The following is a 16,809-nucleotide window of genomic DNA, read 5'->3' as shown; positions in this document are numbered from 1 at the left end:
ATGGAAGTTTTGGTCTAGATCTAGAACCAAGGATCTCTTTATTTAAGCCCAGTTCAGACTTGTAGTTTTAATACTAGTAACACATTTGATGCCACAGAGGGTTCAGGTTAAACAGAGAAACCCTTTTCACCTCTGCTAAACATTTAGAAATCTGAGATGATGCCTATCTTTCACCTCATCCCCTTCTGGCCGTGGGGTCAACTCACAGACTCATCTGGGAGAAGGGAGAACCAGCCCTGGGACTGTTGCTGACATGATGAGGGCCAGCTGTGTGGTCAGAGGACTTCTGGGAAAAACAGTAACAACACAAAAATGCAGGAGAATCCTGGAGTGCCATTTTGAGGCAGAATTTACCCATTTGTGAGCCATTTTGTTGTTACTGTTATGTTTTTTGTTTTGTGCATTGTTTTTTTTTTTTTTTTTTTTGAGTGTGTCTATGAAACAACCACGTCAGAAAAAAAAAAAAAAAAGAAACCAATAACAAAATTCTGTTAATGCTTGTGTCCTTCTGTTTTTATTTTCTCTGTCTGGAAATAAAAGCAAGTGTTTCCTACGTGTGAAAGGATCTTGTCTTTCCAGAACAGACATGTAGGCCCAAAGCTGAGGAAACACACCAAGTGCTACATAATCTAAGTTGACAGAGTTGCTGGCCAGAGCCAGCCATTGGGGCCCATCCTGCCCTCAGGGTTTACTAAGAGGGATTGGATTGCTGTGGCTTTTGAGAAGAGGTGCACCCAGGTCTCTACTAATGAGAATTCCCTAAGGAAAAGCCTATGTCAAACCCTGCATCAAGTTCTAAAACCTGGAAAGGAATTCAATGCTCTTTTTCATAGTCTACCTATCTAGTAGAAAAATACAGCACAATGATAACTTTTCAAAATATTAAAAAGAAACCCGATTGGATTCTAGATCTTTCTGTGGCTTTGTGTGACCGTATGATTACAATTTCTGAGGTCTGTCTTCTGAGACACAGGGGAGCTAGGAGACAGAGTGAGGAAGGTGTTCAGAGCTGGACTTCTCTCTTTCCAGGTCACTTTCTCCTCTGGAGTCTGGGAGAAGACTTCTGAATCACGTTTGAGTTTTAAATTCAAAAATAAACAGGACAGTGATTTAAATATTGTAATGAGATGGATCTCTGAAAGTAGTTACAAAGTTGCATTATTTAGGGACCTACTCCATGGTGTGTAAGGAGGGGGTCTGGGGCAGTTGGAAAAATACCACTTCAGGTTTTTATCTTGTGGAGTTTAGGATCTCAAATAAACCATTTACCTGCAAAATAATCCCAGCAGCTGAGAGATGCCAAAGGTTCTGACAGATGACCTTGTGATCTCCCAGGATGCTGCAAATCCTTGATCTGCCTGATGGATGTTAGAGCAGACACTGCCTCATTCCTGGCAGTAGCTTCATCATAAATTAGTAATATATCCTTATTTTTCAGAATCTCTATTAGTCAATGACAGCCACACCCCTACTGGTTAGAGGAACAGCAAGGACCAGGCTGCAGGCATTGTTAACTTCATAGAAAGTGGGTACAGACCTTCCTTGACTTCTATGGGGCTATGTTCCCATAAACACATCATAGGTTGAAAGTATCCTAAGTCAAAAATGCATTTAATACACCTACCCTACTGACCATTACAGCTTAGCGTTGCCTATCTTAGATGGACTCAGAACACTTACATTAGCCTACACTTGGGCAAAATCATCTAACAAAAGCCTATTTTATAATAAAGTGTTGACTATCTCCTGTAATTTATTGAATACTTTACTGAATGTGAGAAACAGAATGGCTGTATGGGTCAAAATGGCTCTATCGATTGTCTACCCTCCTGGTCGCCAGGCTGACTAGGGAGCTGTGGCTGGCTGCCGTTGGCCAGCATCATGAGAGAGCATTGAACTGCATATCGTTAGCTCAGGAAAAAGATCAACACTCAAAATTCAGAGTAAGATTTCAACTGAATGCATGTAGTTTTCATACCATTGTAAAGTCAAAATATCATAACTCAAATTATAAGTTAGGGGACTGTCTGTACTATTATTACTCATGTGGTCATTGCAAGAATTAAATTGAGATAAGGCATATAAAATGGTCAGAAATTTGTAAATTGATCAACTATACTCTGTAATGCCAATTATTTAAAATGGTATGTAGACGCTGAGCATACCTGTTAGGATGGCGGAGCATTCACTAGGCAGGCTACAGTAGCAGCTCTCAAAATGTAGATGCAGGACCCCATTTTGAGGACCTTCTGTGGGGGTTATTGAGGTCAAAACTATTTTTCTAATAACACTAAGACTTTTTCATTTGCCCTTCCCACTGTCACTCAATCATGTGTGTACCCTTGAGTTTTCCAGAAGTACACAACAGGTGATGAGGTCACAGCTTTGATGTCTAATGAAATGCATGCTTTGGTATTCTTGGCCTTTAAAACTTTTCAGTCTTGATCAGTGGTTGCCAAAGGCTGGAAGTACGTGGAAGAGTGAACTACAAAGGGACAGGGGGTGGGACGGCTGGGTGGCTCAGTGGCTGAGCACCTGCCTTTCGCCTAGGGCGTGATCTTGGAGTCCCGGGATCTAGGTTCACATCCGGCTCCCTGCACGGAACCTGCTCCTCCCTCTGCCTATGTCTCTGCCTCTCTCTGTGTGTCTCTCATAAATAAATAAAATCTTTATAAAAAATAATCTTAAAAAGGAGCACCAATTCTCTCTGTTCTAAGGCTCTAGAAGCTGTGTTGTCTAATGTGGTAGCCACCAGCCACTTGCAGTTATAGAGCTCAGGAAAAGCACCTGGTTCAAAACCAGATGTACTTGGTACAGCAAAAGAATGTAAAATGATCTCGTTAATAACCTTTACAAAGAAATGACACTATTTTGGACCTATCGGGTCAAGTAAAAGCTGTGGGTCATACTAGTTTTTCTTTTCTTTTTTCTTTTTCATTTTTTTAACTTTCATGTGGCTATTAGGAAATGTAAAATGTGGCCTCCGTTACATTTCTTCTGGAGACACAGACTTCACTGCCCATCTCGTTTCCACCACGTGCGAGCTGCTTACTGCCTCCTATGAAGTGTGGGTCCTGTCAGGGTTGGTGTGAAGGTTGAATGCGAGTAGCGTATGTGACGTACTTAGCAATGCATGGGAGTTTGGTGGCTATTACCAAAGGCCGGGGGTTCTCGATGGACGCCGTCAGCGATGGGCCACGTGTCTCTAAAGGCCCTTCCTCTGCAACCTAATTCCACTCTGACAATACCAGAACTACGGGGGCCGAGGCCGACCCCGCTTTCGGGCGGGACTGCCCTATTCATAACGAAAAAAAAATTTTTAAATGACTCCAGGAGCTGGAAGTGGGACACCTGTATTTAAAATGCACGGAGCCAGCGACAAAGTTGATAATCCAGCCGGCCTGCGGGCCGCAGAGCCTCCCTTGGCAACCGACGCCGGCGCCCGTTGCTAAGGGTGGAGGACGCGGGAGGGGGGGCGGGAGAGAAGGGAAAACAAGGATGTGGTCCGTCCGCTCTGCTTCTCGGGCGGCAGCCGCTTCCGGTTCTCGGGGCAGCCGGTCCTCCGTCCTACCTTGCCCGGAGGAGCCGTGGGGCGGCGGCGGCGGGTTCCGCCGCGTCGGGAGCCTTCGGAGCCGCAGGTCCGGCGCGGTGGTGGCGGCGGGGGCGGGGGCGGGGGCGGCGGCGGGTCTCCGGCGCGGCGGCGATGCTGAGCTCCCGGGCCCAGGCGGCGGTGACCGCGGCCGACCGCGCCATCCAGCGCTTCCTGCGCACCGGGGCTGCGGTCAGGTGAGCCTTGGGGGGCGGGGCGGCCGGGGCCCGGGGCCCGGGGCCCCCAGCCTGGGCCTGGGCCGGCCTGGTCGCGGCGCCCGCAGCGCCCCGGGGGCGGGAGCGAGCCTTCCCGGGGCTTCGGCGTCGGGCGCGTTCAGGGTCGGCGGACGGGCCCGGGGCCTCCGGCTGCTCGGCAACGCCATTCTGTCGGGCCTCCCCGGTGGTGCCGGCGCCCCGAATTCTCAGCCCCCCCCCCCCCCCCCCCCGCCAGCGCCGCCTCCAGCCCCGTCCTTGTCCCCAGAACTTCCAGACACCCTGCGGCTTGAGAAGCCTCGAATCCTGCCGGCGGCCCTCAGACCTCTCGGCGCCCCGCAGGCCTCCCAGGAGCCCTCAGCCCTCGGCGCCCCAGCCCCGGGGCCGCCGCCGTTCCCAGTGTCGCCGAGCTCCCCAGCCCCGCCGCGGTTCGCACCGCCCTGCAGGGCAACCGGACCGGCTCGCCCTGCCCCCACCTCGTCGGTACCCAGCCCTGTTATCGCGCCCCTCCGCCCCCAGTTAAGACAGCGATCCCTTATTCTGCGTGGGTCCTCAGTCTTATTAGCCAATTCCTATCTTGCAAGGGGCCCGGAACAGATCAGGACCCCTTCACCTGTAGAGGCTTGGAGGCCTGGTAGGGTCTCCCATTCCTGCTAGGGACCCCGATAGTATGGGGCCCCGATCCATAGGGTCCCTATGTCCCTTCTCTTCTTCATCATCTGCCCATGGGCTCCAGGCCCGAGGGCTGAACGCTGCACCCCCATTCCCGACCCTAAATGACTTGAGACCTGTTGCTCAGCCTAGCTGCTTTTCCTCTGGAACCGGTGCAGGTTTAAAGAGCTTATTATTCCAGGCCCGGGAGCCCTCAATGGCTCTCCTGTCCAGTGCCCCCATTCTGGAGACGGGAAGCAGGCCTTGAGACGGCTTTGCCTGGGGCCCTGCAGCTGACCTCACCGTAGAGATGGGGGAGAAGACAGATCTTTTTTAACTCCCGGACCCCACTGCCCTCCTTGTGTTGTCAGTTTGCAGAGGAATGGGGGTTTCCAGGGTCACCATTTGACCCTGGGTTTTTTTGTCTATACTTTGCTGAGGACCTGGGCAAGACCTCTCCCCGCTTCCACACTCTGTCCTTCAGTTTCCCTCACGAGGTTTAAGCACAGACTTGGCATGAGTTCAGATCCACACTGCCTCTCTCACTTTGACCAAGTTGGCTACATCTCTTCCATGAAAATGAAGATGATGGGCCGCCTGGGTGGCTCAGTGGTGAGCGTCTGCCTTTAGCTCAGGGCATGATCTGGGGTCCTGGGATCAAGTCCTGCATCAGGTTCCCCGCAGGGAGCCTGCTTCTCCCTCTGCCGTTGTCTCTGCCTCTCTCATGAATGAATAAATAAAAAAAAGAAAAAGAAAATGAAGATGATATTAGAGACTATCTCTGTCAGGTTGTTTTGAGGATGAAATAAGATTATCACAGTGCCTGGCATATAGTATGCGCCCTTAAATATTAGCATTTGTTCAGGGGATTTAAAGCAGTTGTAAAGTGCTTTAGAATTTCAATGATGGTTTTGTTTTATTTTTAACCTTTCTAGCACTTTGGTTAATATACCTGTTGTGTGGAAGTCAGCACAGTAATGCACTAAGAAATTCAAGAATAACTTTAATGAATGAAGTTCGGATAATGATACTTAATAATTGTAGTGGCTAGCATTTCTTAAGCCCTTAATTTTGCTCTAGTGCTTCTTTGAGTCTCAGAACTCCATGAGCTAGGTCTCATGGTCATCCCCATTGTACAAGTGACAAAGCTGAGCTTGAGAAGGTAAAACGATGCTCTAAGGACTAGCAAGAGCCAGAATCGAACCAGATTAATGCAACACCTCTTTCTTTTCTTTTCTTTTTTCTTTTCTAAGATTTTATTTATTTATTCATGAGAGACAGAGAGAGGCGGAGACATAGGCAGAGGGAGACATAGGCTCCATGCAGGGAGCCCGATGTGGGACTCAATCCTCGGATCCAGGATCATGCCCTGAGCTGAACGCAGATGCTGAACCACCTAGCCACCCAGGCCTCTCGCAACACCCCTTCCTTCCTTCCTTCCTTCCTTCCTTCCTTCCTTCCTTCTTCCTTCTTCTTTCTTTCTTTCTTTCTTTCTTTCTTTCTTTCTTTTATTTATTTATGATAGTCACACAGAGAGAGAGAGAGAGAGAGGCAGAGACACAGGCAGAGACACAGGCAGAGGGAGAAGCAGGCTCCATGCACCGGGAGCCCGACGTGGGATTCGATCCCAGGTCTCCAGGATCGCGCCCTGGGCCAAAGGCAGGCGCTAAACCGCTGCGCCACCCAGGGATCCCCGCAACACCCCTTTCTTAACCAAGTTCTGTGCACATTCTATTGACTCTATCTTGGGGAGAATAAAGATTTATTTGGAATTCAGTTAGCAGTTATGTATCATATTGGTTACGACATAGGAAGATGGTGGATGTTGTAGACAGAGTTACTAGTGTTGAATTGAATTGATGTTGACTGAGCTGAACTCAGAACAATAGTCACATGATCCAAATATTGGAATAAGAATATATTATACATATACACATACCAAACACTCATCTACAGTTATCTGTTGGCACACATATATATATTCACACACGTATTATTTATTTGGTGGAAATATATAACTTTGTATATAACTTTAAATCGCTGAAATGTCTTTGTAGTAAAAGAATAACTTAAGTGCTTAAGTCGAGTTAACTCGAGTTAACTCGAGTTAAGAAAATTTTAATTTAGTAAATTAAAAATTTAATTTTAATTTTAATTAAAATTTAGTAAAATTTTAATTTAGAGTATGCCTTCTCTCTGTTTAATAATCTAAAAGATAGGGATCCCTGGGTGGCGCAGCGGTTTGGCGCCTGCCTTTGGCCCAGGGCGCGATCCTGGAGACCTGGGATCGAATCCCACGTCAGGCTCCCGGTGCATGGAGCCTGCTTCTCCCTCTGCCTGTGTCTCTGCCTCTCTCTCTCTCTCTTTGTGTGACTATCATAAATAAATAAAATTAAAAAAAAAAGATAAATTCACTTATACGTGTTTTCTCCAGTGTCCAATCATTCAGGAAATGCTATTAGGAACCTCTTAGGTGCCATGTGTGATCTAGAGACTTGGGATATGTCAGTGAGCAAAATGGACAAAGATCCCTGCCTGCAGGGACTTTGCTCTCCAGTGAGGGAGACAGACAATAATCGTAGCTGATAAGTGAATGCTATGTTAGAAGGTGATAAAAAGGGCACCTGGGTGGCTCAGTTGGTGAAGCATATGCCTTTGGCTCGGGTCATGATTCCAGGGTTCTGGGATTGAGTTCTGCATTGGGTTCCCTGCTGTGTGAGAGTCTGCTTCTTCCTCTCCCTCTGCCTGCCACTCCCTCTGCTTGTGCATGCTCTTGTGCTCTCTCTCTGTCAAATAAATAAATAAAATCTTTAACAAAGAAGAAGAAAAAGAAGGTAAAAAGAAAATCCAGACCTAGGTAGAAGAGATGAGGAATGCAAGTTCTAATTGTTGGTTAGAAGTGAAGGGGAGGTGAAAGAGCCATGCAGTGATAGGGAGGAGAGCATCCTGGCAGAGGGAGCAGCAGTGCAAAGGCCCTGAGGTAGCCAATATAGTGGCAGCATGGGAGGCAGAGAACCTTGGCCTCCTCTCTGAGTGAGATGGGGCTTCTGTGCCCTGACTTAGATTTTAAATCCTAATGTCTAAACATGCTGATTGAGGCAGCCCTGATGGCTCAGCGGGTTTAGCGCCGCCTCCAGCCCAGGGCGTGATCCCGGAGACCTGGGATCAAGTCCCACATCAGGCTCCCTGCATGGAGCCTGCTTCTCCCTCTGCCTGTGTGTCTCTGCCTCTCTCTCTCTCTCTCTGTCTCTCTGAATAAATAAATAAAATGTTTAAAAAAAATAATAAACATGCTGATTTTCAAGACATAATTCTATACTGTATTATTAGTTCAAGTTGAAAGTTAGGTGTTTGGTGGGCTAGTCGGTTATTTTATTTTATTTTTTTTTGCTAGTCGGTTATTTTAATGAAATGTTATTTCTTCATACCTGTATCTGTATTTATACATATTGTGTGTGTGATTAGGGAAGACAGTAAACCTATTTTCCTTTTTAGATATAAAGTCATGAAGAACTGGGGTGTTATAGGTGGAATTGCTGCTGCTCTTGCCGCAGGAATCTACGTGATTTGGGGTCCCATTACAGAAAGAAAGAAGCGTAGAAAAGGTAAGAATGAGGTCATTATATCATAGTCTGCAGACTTGACCCAACCCGTTATTATTCCAAAACAGTACAAAAAGGGGAGGGTATTTTTGTTCTCTTGGATCTCCAGTTTTGGGGCAGTGTTTTCTTTTAAACAGAAATTAATTTTAATGACTCATTACTTTAGGCATAATGAAAAGATCTCTGTCTTCTTCCCCTCTAAAATCTTGAGTTTGAGCCATGCTCTGTAATGAAAAAGTTCACATGGCTTAATTGTCTGACTGTTCTTCTTTATATGGCGCTCGTGTTATTCAATAGCACAGCTGACTGGTTGTGTGATGCATTTGTGGTTTCACTGAGTAGCTGCTAGTCAGCTTGTAAGAGTTTCCATTTAACATCTTTAATACAAAACTCTGTTTCCTTATTTTATTTTATTTTATTTATTTATTTATTTATTTATTTATTTATTTATTTATTTATTTATTTATGATAGTCACACACACACAGAGAGAGAGAGAGGCAGAGACACAGGCAGAGGGAGAAGCAGGCTCCATGCACCGGGAGCCCGACGTGGGATTCGATCCCGGGTCTCCAGGATCGTGCCCTGGGCCAAAGGCAGGCGCCAAATTGCTGCACGACCCAGGGATCCCCTGTTTCCTTATTTTAAAACAGATATGTTGATTAAAATTCAGCCACAGCAAGCAAACCAAAAAAGGGATTGATAGAGCAAAATGGTTGATCATTGTTAGGTCTGGGGGTGGTTATGATTGGAGTTGATTATATATCCTCTCTTCTTTTGTGCATGTTTAAGAACTCTTATAATAAAAAGTTATAAAAAAATATTTCAGCAGAAAAGGGAAGTATGTCAGATTTTGTTGATCTCTTTGCAGAAAGACTGATCAGAATTGCTATGGTGGTGTCTTTCTAACTGATTACAAGAACAAAATCATTGTCCTGGGGAGCAACAAAAAAACAATTGTTTTCTTCTGTTCTGACATTGCTTTCTTATCAAAGGAGAGAGAGAGAGATGTTATGAAGTGTTTTTGTACACTCAGCATCAACCAAACTGTGCCAGACACCGTGGTGGTGATCAGAAGTAACACATGATAGGAGACCTGTCTGCTGTCACTTACAGACTTCTGAGGGAGCAGCCCTAGGACCAGGGCTCTGTACGGACAGGATGCCTGGCCCCCTGATGTGTGTGGATAAGGACTTTGTGAGATTGGGATTTTCAGTTTCAGGCTCCAGTACAGAAAGTCTGACTCCTGAATGGGAAAGAAAGAATTGGGCCAATGTGATGTGCTTTTCTCTTCTTTTCCCTGCTTTTTTCAGGACTGGTGCCTGGCCTTGTCAACTTAGGGAACACCTGCTTCATGAACTCCCTGCTACAAGGCCTGTCTGCCTGCCCTGCTTTCATCAAGTGGCTGGAAGAGTTTACCACCCAGTACACCAGGGATCAGAAGGAGACCCCGCCCCACCAGTATTTATCCTTAACGCTGTTGCACCTCCTCAAAGGTATCTGGCTGGGAATTTAAAGGGGTTTGTGTACATTTTGAAAGCAGCAGCCCAGATGACAAGTGAAGGATTAATAGCTTTTGTCATGTAGATCATCATGGAAATAAACAAACAAAACCACCAAGGGCCCAGTAGATATGAACAGCTGTTAAAAAAAAAAAAAATTAAAGTTGTAACCATTTCTTTTAAAAATTGTCAGTTTATGAACAGCTTTTTAGAAAAGAGAACAGATCCATGCCACTTAAGTATTTTGATTGTATGAAGTACTCTGGTTTATTAAAGTTTAGAAAAAAGAAGTGTAAAAAAAAAAAAAAAAAAAAAAAAAAAAGAAAAAAGAAGTGTGTTAGCCTAAGAAATAAGGTAGTTCACAGAAGAAATAGTGCAGGTTGTATTGAGTAGATATAACAAGCGTCTAATAGGTACTCAATTGTTCAACTCAGCCAAAATGGAAGAAATAGAAATAATGTAACAGTGAGGTTAGCTTTGTTTTACCGATCAGCAAAGACTGAAAACTCCCCAGCCCTGCCCTGCTGCTGGACAGTATATTCAAATGTGCTGCTGGTGGTGTGACACAGGGCCAACTTTCTGGAAAGTAGTTTGGAACTACACGGTGATACCTTGCAAAGTGTCCAGGACCATTTGACCTAGGAACTCAGTAGACCGTGTTTGACACTAACCTGAAATGGAGTTCTTTATTTTATTTTATTTTATTTTATTTTATTTTATTTTATTTATTTTATTTTATTTTTTATTAATTTAATTTAATTTAATTTATTTTATTTATTTTATTTTATTTTATTTTATTTATTTTATTTTATTTTATTTTATTTTATTTATTTTTATTTTTTTATGAGAGAGAGACAGAGGCAGAGACACAGGCAGAGGGAGAAGCAGGCTTCATGCAGGCAGCCTGACGCGGAACTCGATCCCAGGACTCCAGGATCACGACCTGAGCCAAAGGCTCATCTACTGAGCCACCCAGACACCCCTGAAATGGTGCTCTATGAGCAGATGAGTTCAGGAGTGGCCGAGCAGCGACCCTGAGCTGGGAGAGTTCTGTGGAGACAGGATTTGAAGAAATCACCCATTCCACTTCATTTTTCAACCAGCTTTTTTGCCCGTAGAATAGTTTTTCCTTCCATAATGCCCATTAACATCCTGAGGACATGCCCCAGAACGTGATTTGGGGAAATGCTGTTAGGTGCACAAAGATTTCCTAACACCTGGTTATAAGGAAGGGCCCGGGAGGAGAGTTGGTGGGTGTCCAGCAGCAAGAGGTCAGGCAGTCAATGGGATATTATGTAGCTATTAGGCATCACCTTTGTAAAGTATTTTTTGTTGTTTTTGTTGTGGTTTTTTTAATGTGGGAGGGGCATAGGCTATAATGTTAAGTTTAAAAGAACAGTGTTCAAAATATGTTGTAATTTGACTTCAGCAAAGCAAAGATTTCCGCAGATAAAGGTTGGACAGAAAAAGACCCAAATGTTTGCCACAGCCATTTTGGTCTTATGCAGTTGACCTCTCAGAAACATGAAAACGAAACAACAGTATTTCTAAAGCTCTCAACAGCAGGTATGACTCTCACAGTCAGAAAAAAAAATTGGGTTTAAAAAACACTCAACTCACTGTTGCTTCACTGAGATATATTCCTGGGTGATCTCAGCCTGACACAGAAAGCAAGTTCTGCTCTTCTGTATAACAAGTGATTAGAAAAGAATTTCTTCTACTACCCTGTTTAAAAAAATACCATTCCCTAGCAGAAAGCTGAAATGTGTACACAGGCAGATAACACAGGTTCAGGAATTGTTGTGGTGTGACCACTGGCTCTCCTCCTCACATGCATGATGTGGGGCTGGGAACCAGAGCCCGTCTGGGTGGCTCCACCTGGAATCTGTGTTCCCTTCCCTGCTTCTGCTTTTCAGGGTCATTTATTTTGGTTTTCAGAGATAATTTGTAATTTGACAAGTAATGCATGAATACATTCTCCTTGTAAAAAATTAAAGCATCACGCATAAAGCTACAGTTCCCTTTATCATTGCCCTCATCCTGTTCCCCTCGTTTCTTCCCAAAGTAAAATACAAGTGTATCCTCCCAGACTGTTTTCTGTGCATTTTGATAAGTTTCTAAGCACCCATAGAAATGACATACTGATTTTCGTTTATGTTTTTTCATAACCAAATAACAGAATCATATCTGTGTTGGAGAGATATCTGTTTCAGTACAGGTAGCCCCACTTCATTCTTTTTTTTTCCTTTTGTGAGTTTATTGGTCTTATGTCTTCTGTGGATAACCTGCTCATTCCCATCGCCCAATTTTTTTTTTTTAAGATTTTATTTATTTATTCATGAGAGACAGAGAGAGAGAGAGACAGAGAGAGAGAGAAAGGCAGAGACACAGGCAGAGAAAGAAGCAGGCTTCATGCAGGGAGCCTGACGCGGGACTCGATCCCAGGTCTCCAGGATCACGCCCTGGCCTGAAGGCAGTGCTAAACTGCTGGGTCACCAAGGCTGCCCCCATCACCCAATTTTTAAAAATTGTGGTAAAATTTCCGTAACAGAAGATGTATCGTCCTCACCACTTTTAAGTACATATTTGGGTGGCATTGAGTACATTCACAATGTTTGACAACCACACCCACTGTTCTCTTCACCAAGGCTTTTCCATTATCCCGTCCTGAAACTCTATCCGATAAGCAGTGTTTTTCCATTCTCCTCAATCCCCAGACCCCAGAAACTACTGTGCTGCTTTCTGTCTATGAGTTTGACTATGTATCTCATAGAAGTAGAATCATAGAGTATTTGTCCTTGTGTGTCTGGTTTATTTCACTCAGTGTGGTGTCCTTGAGGTTCATCCACATTGTAGCACGGGTCAGAATTCCATTCCTTTTTAAGGCTTAATATGAATAATACTGCATTGTATGTACATACTACCTTTTGTTCATTCATTAGTCAAGGGACATTTGGATTGTTTCCACCGTCAGCTACTGTGAATAATGCTGCTGTGAACATGGGTGTACAGGTATCTACTCATGTCCCTGCTTTTAATTCTTTTGGGTATATACCTAGAAGGGGAATTGCTGGACCAGATGGTAATTCTGTTTAATTTTTTTGAGGATGCATCATACTGGTTTCCAGGGCAGCTGTACCATTTTGTATTCCCCACCCCTCTGACAGTGCATGAAGGGTTCCTACTCTCCACATCCTTGCCAACACTTGTTATTGTCTGTCTTTTGGATAGTAGCTATCATGGGTGTGAAGTTAAATCTCGTGGTTTTGATCTGCATTTCCCTACTGATAAGTGAGGTTGAGCAGGAGTTGTTATGTGTTTCTGGCTGTGTGTATAGTTTTTTTTGTGTGTTTTTTTATAAATGTCTACTCAAGTCCCTTGTCCATTTTGGAATTGGGTTGTCTTTGTTTTCACTGTTGAGTTCAGGGGTTTTTCATACGTTCTGGATCTCAGTCCCTTAGCAGATATGTGATATGCAAACCTCATTCACTTTCACAGTGGCACAGTATCCATATGGGCAAGATAATATTATTTAGTTATTTGCTTCCAGGGCCTTGTTGGTGTAAACAGGCCTCAGTGAATATTATTGTTTGTGCCCTAGTTCACACGAGCCCGTCTCCCTAGCATAGATCCTGAGAAAGTCAGATTGCTAGAATATGAATTGTAGGATATGAAAAGTAGTAGACACTGCTGAATTTCCCCACAGCATTTTAGGCAAAATTAGGCTAAAGGGGACATTCAAATTTTCCTTAGGAGGGAAAAAGCTAACAGGCTACCTGAGGAGTGTAGGAGGAACAAGGGAAGGAGGGTACAAATCTGGAGGGTACAGGGATCCCTGGGTGGCGCAGCGGTTTGGCGCCTGCCTTTGGCCCAGGGTGCGATCCTGGAGACCCGGGATCGAATCCCACGTCGGGCTCCCGGTGCATGGAGCCTGCTTCTCCCTCTGCCTATGTCTCTGCCTCTCTCTCTCTCTCTCTCTCTCTCTCTCCGTGACTATCATAAATAAATAAAAATTTAAAAAATAAAGTTAATTTAAAAAAAAAAAATCTGGAGGGTACAAATCTGACACCAGGGCATATCTGCAGTGATCAGACGAGCCTCAGGACTTAGCATTGGCTACCAGGGCTGCTGCTTCTCCACAGGTTACCACCCAGGGTCACCACCAAGTCCAGGTAGGGATGGAGGTGGTATTGCTGAAGAACCTCCCAAGCCAGAGCCTGAAGGATTCAAAGGAAGGTCTCAAGTTCTAACTAACTGCAAAGCAAAGAGAAGAAAGAGGCTGGTTTAGTTCTCCTAGAGGTTATTGAACTTGGGAAGCTGCACTGAGGTGGCAGGCCCCTGTATTTTTATCTCCCACACTCTAGCAATACCAGTCCAGTGAAATATAGTGTGGAAGGGGCCACGAGCAAGATCAGGAACCAGCAGACTATGGCCCGTGAGCCACATCTGTGTCACTGCTTTTGTCAGTAAGGTTTTATTGCAACAGCCATGCCCATTTCCTTGCTCTTTATGAGTGCCTTGGTACTATAACAGAGTCAGATAGGGGCTGCAGAGCCTCCAAAGCCAAAAATATCTCCTGTCTGACCCTTGACAGAAAAAGTTTGTCAACCCTTGATGTAGCTGTAATTATAAACTCATAAGTCCACCAAACTTGGATTTTTGTTTATTAAGCTTGATTCTACTTATGGTTGAAAAGTAAACTGGGGCGCCTGGCTGGCTCGGTTGAATGAATGTCTGGTTCTTGATCTTGGCTCAGTTGTTGATCTCATGGTCATGAATGCAATCCCCGCAATGGGCTCCATGCTGGGTGTGGAGCCTACATTAAAAAAAAAAAAAAAAAAAGGAAAAGAAAACTACTCAGCAGCCCCTTTCAGGCTGCACATATGGCTTCCTGCTTTGCTATAAAATCAGAAATTTGAGGGCAGACAAACACAAGTGAAGGCCCCTTGGCCCCAGAGAGAGTCCTATTGAAGGGAGTCAACAATTTATATATATATTGATGATGGCAATTCAAATAGCTGAAATCAGTTCATTTAAATACTACAGGCTCATGAAAAATCACATTCATTCAGTAAACACGTGGTGCCTAACAGCCCTCTAAGCCTTGGGTAAAGCTACAAAGAGGAATAATGAGAGAACTATAATTCCAAGGTAAACTTTACAGTGAGATGAATGCTTAATTGGCTTTGATGTGTGGTCCGGTAGGTTTCCTGGTTTGTTGTTAGGCTAGTGAATCTAATAATTACATTACCTTTTTGGTTTCCAGCTTTATCCTGCCAAGAAGTCACCGACGATGAGGTCTTAGATGCAAGCTGCTTGTTGGATGTCTTAAGGATGTACAGATGGCAGATCTCTTCATTTGAAGAACAGGTGAACACCCTATTCAAAATCCTGCTCACTAATGCATTGGGGCCTGAGCTGGCAATGGTGGCAGAAAACTAGTCACCTTGCTGCCCCATGAGGAATAAATGCCAGTATTGACCTTGCACTTGCCTGGTTGGAGTTTACATTTCTGGGATGGTTTAGTATTCTGGGACCAGATCATGAACTTTGTTCCTATTCTCATGATCAGAGGAGAAATGCAGCCTTTTGTTTTTGTTTTTTTTTTTACCCTGTGGGTGGAGAGGTTAACCGGATAGGGTTTAAACACATAGTTGCCAAAGAATGAGCCTCTTTTTTATTCTTTTTTTTTTTTTAATAAATTTATTTTTTATTGGTGTTCAATTTACCAACATACAGAATAACACCCAGTGCTCATCCCGTCACCCATTCACCCCCACCCCCCGCCCTCCTCCCCTTCCACCACCCTAGTTCGTTTCCTAGAGTTAGGAGTCTTTATGCTCTGTCTCCCTTTCTGATATTTCCCACACATTTCTTCTCCCTTCCCTTGTATTCCCTTTCACTATTATTTATATTCCCCAAATGAATGAGAACATATAATGTTTGTCCTTCTCCGATTGACTTACTTCACTCAGCATAATACCCTCCAGTTCCATCCACGTTGAAGCAAATGGTGGGTATTTGTTGTTTCTAATGGCTGAGTAATATTCCATTGTATACATAGACCACATCTTCTTTATCCATTCATCTTTCGATGGACACCAAGGCTCCTTCCACAGTTTGGCTATTGTGGCCATTGCTGCTATAAACATCGGGGTGCACGTGTCCCGGTGTTTCATTGCATCTGTATCTTTGGGGTAAATCCCCAACAGTGCAATTGCTGGGTCGTAGGGCAGGTCTATTTTTAACTCTTTGAGGAACCTCCACACAGTTTTCCAGAGTGGCTGCACCAGTTCACATTCCCACCAACAGTGTAAGAGGGTTCCCTTTTCTCCGCATCCTCTCCAACATTTGTGGTTTCCTGCCTTGTTAATTTTCCCCATTCTCACTGGTGTGAGGTGGTATCTCATTGTGGTTTTGATTTGTATTTCCCTGATGGCAAGTGATGCAGAGCATTTTCTCATGTGCATGTTGGCCATGTCTATGTCTTCCTCTGTGAGATTTCTCTTCATGTCTTTTGCCCATTTCATGATTGGATTGTTTGTTTCTTTGGTGTTGAGTTTAATAAGTTCTTTATAGATCTTGGAAACTAGCCCTTTATCTGATACGTCATTTGCAAATATCTTCTCCCATTCTGTAGGTTGTCTTTTAGTTTTGTTGACTGTATCCTTTGCTGTGCAAAAGCTTCTTATCTTGATGAAGTCCCAATAGTTCATTTTTGCTTTTGTTTCTTTTGCCTTTGTGGCTGTATCTTGCAAGAAGTTACTGTGGCCGAGTTCAAAAAGGGTGTTGCCTGTGTTCTCCTCTAGGATTTTGATGGAATCTTGTCTCACATTTAGATCTTTCATCCATTTTGAGTTTATCTTTGTGTATGGTGCAAGCGAGTGGTCTAGTTTCATTCTTCTGCATGTGGCTGTCCAATTTTCCCAGCACCATTTATTGAAGAGACTGTCTTTCTTCCAATGGATAGTCTTTCCTCCTTTATCGAATATTAGTTGACCGTAAAGTTCAGGGTCCACTTCTGGGTTCTCTATTCTGTTCCATCGATCTATGTGTCTGTTTTTGTGCCAGTAGCACACTGTCTTGATGACCACAGCTTTGTAGTGCAACCTGACATCTGGCATTGTGATGCCCCCAGATATGGTTTTCTTTTTTAGAATTCCCCTGGCTATTCGGGGTCTTCATTCTTTTTTTTTTTTTTTTTTTGCCTCTTTTTCGTTGAGTGACTTTGCATTTCACTGGTTGCCAGGAACAC

At 44.2% G+C, this 16,809-nt stretch overlaps 1 protein-coding gene across 5 annotated transcripts in view; it reads left to right on the top strand.

The window, feature by feature from the left end:
* Positions 1–16,809, top strand: part of USP30 (ubiquitin specific peptidase 30) — a 63,139-nt gene that overhangs the window by 29,428 nt on the left and 16,902 nt on the right. For 2 of the 5 annotated variants that reach the window (XM_025474293.3, XM_025474294.3), the window contains 3 exons: positions 7,948–8,057; positions 9,366–9,548; positions 14,821–14,924. In XM_025474293.3, the coding sequence (XP_025330078.1) occupies positions 7,948–8,057; positions 9,366–9,548; positions 14,821–14,924 (397 nt within the window). Of the gene's footprint in view, positions 1–3,580; positions 3,639–3,665; positions 3,787–7,947; positions 8,058–9,365; positions 9,549–14,820; positions 14,925–16,809 lie in introns of those variants that run through there. The other 3 variants (XM_025474290.3, XM_025474289.3, XM_025474292.3) reach the window with 3 other exon arrangements.

The sequence above is a fragment of the Canis lupus genome, chromosome 26, assembly GCF_003254725.2.
Source record: "Canis lupus dingo isolate Sandy chromosome 26, ASM325472v2, whole genome shotgun sequence".
NCBI lineage: Eukaryota > Metazoa > Chordata > Mammalia > Carnivora > Canidae > Canis > Canis lupus.
Note: the sequence above shows the minus strand (reverse complement) of the source record. Positions and strands in the feature narration are given on the sequence as shown.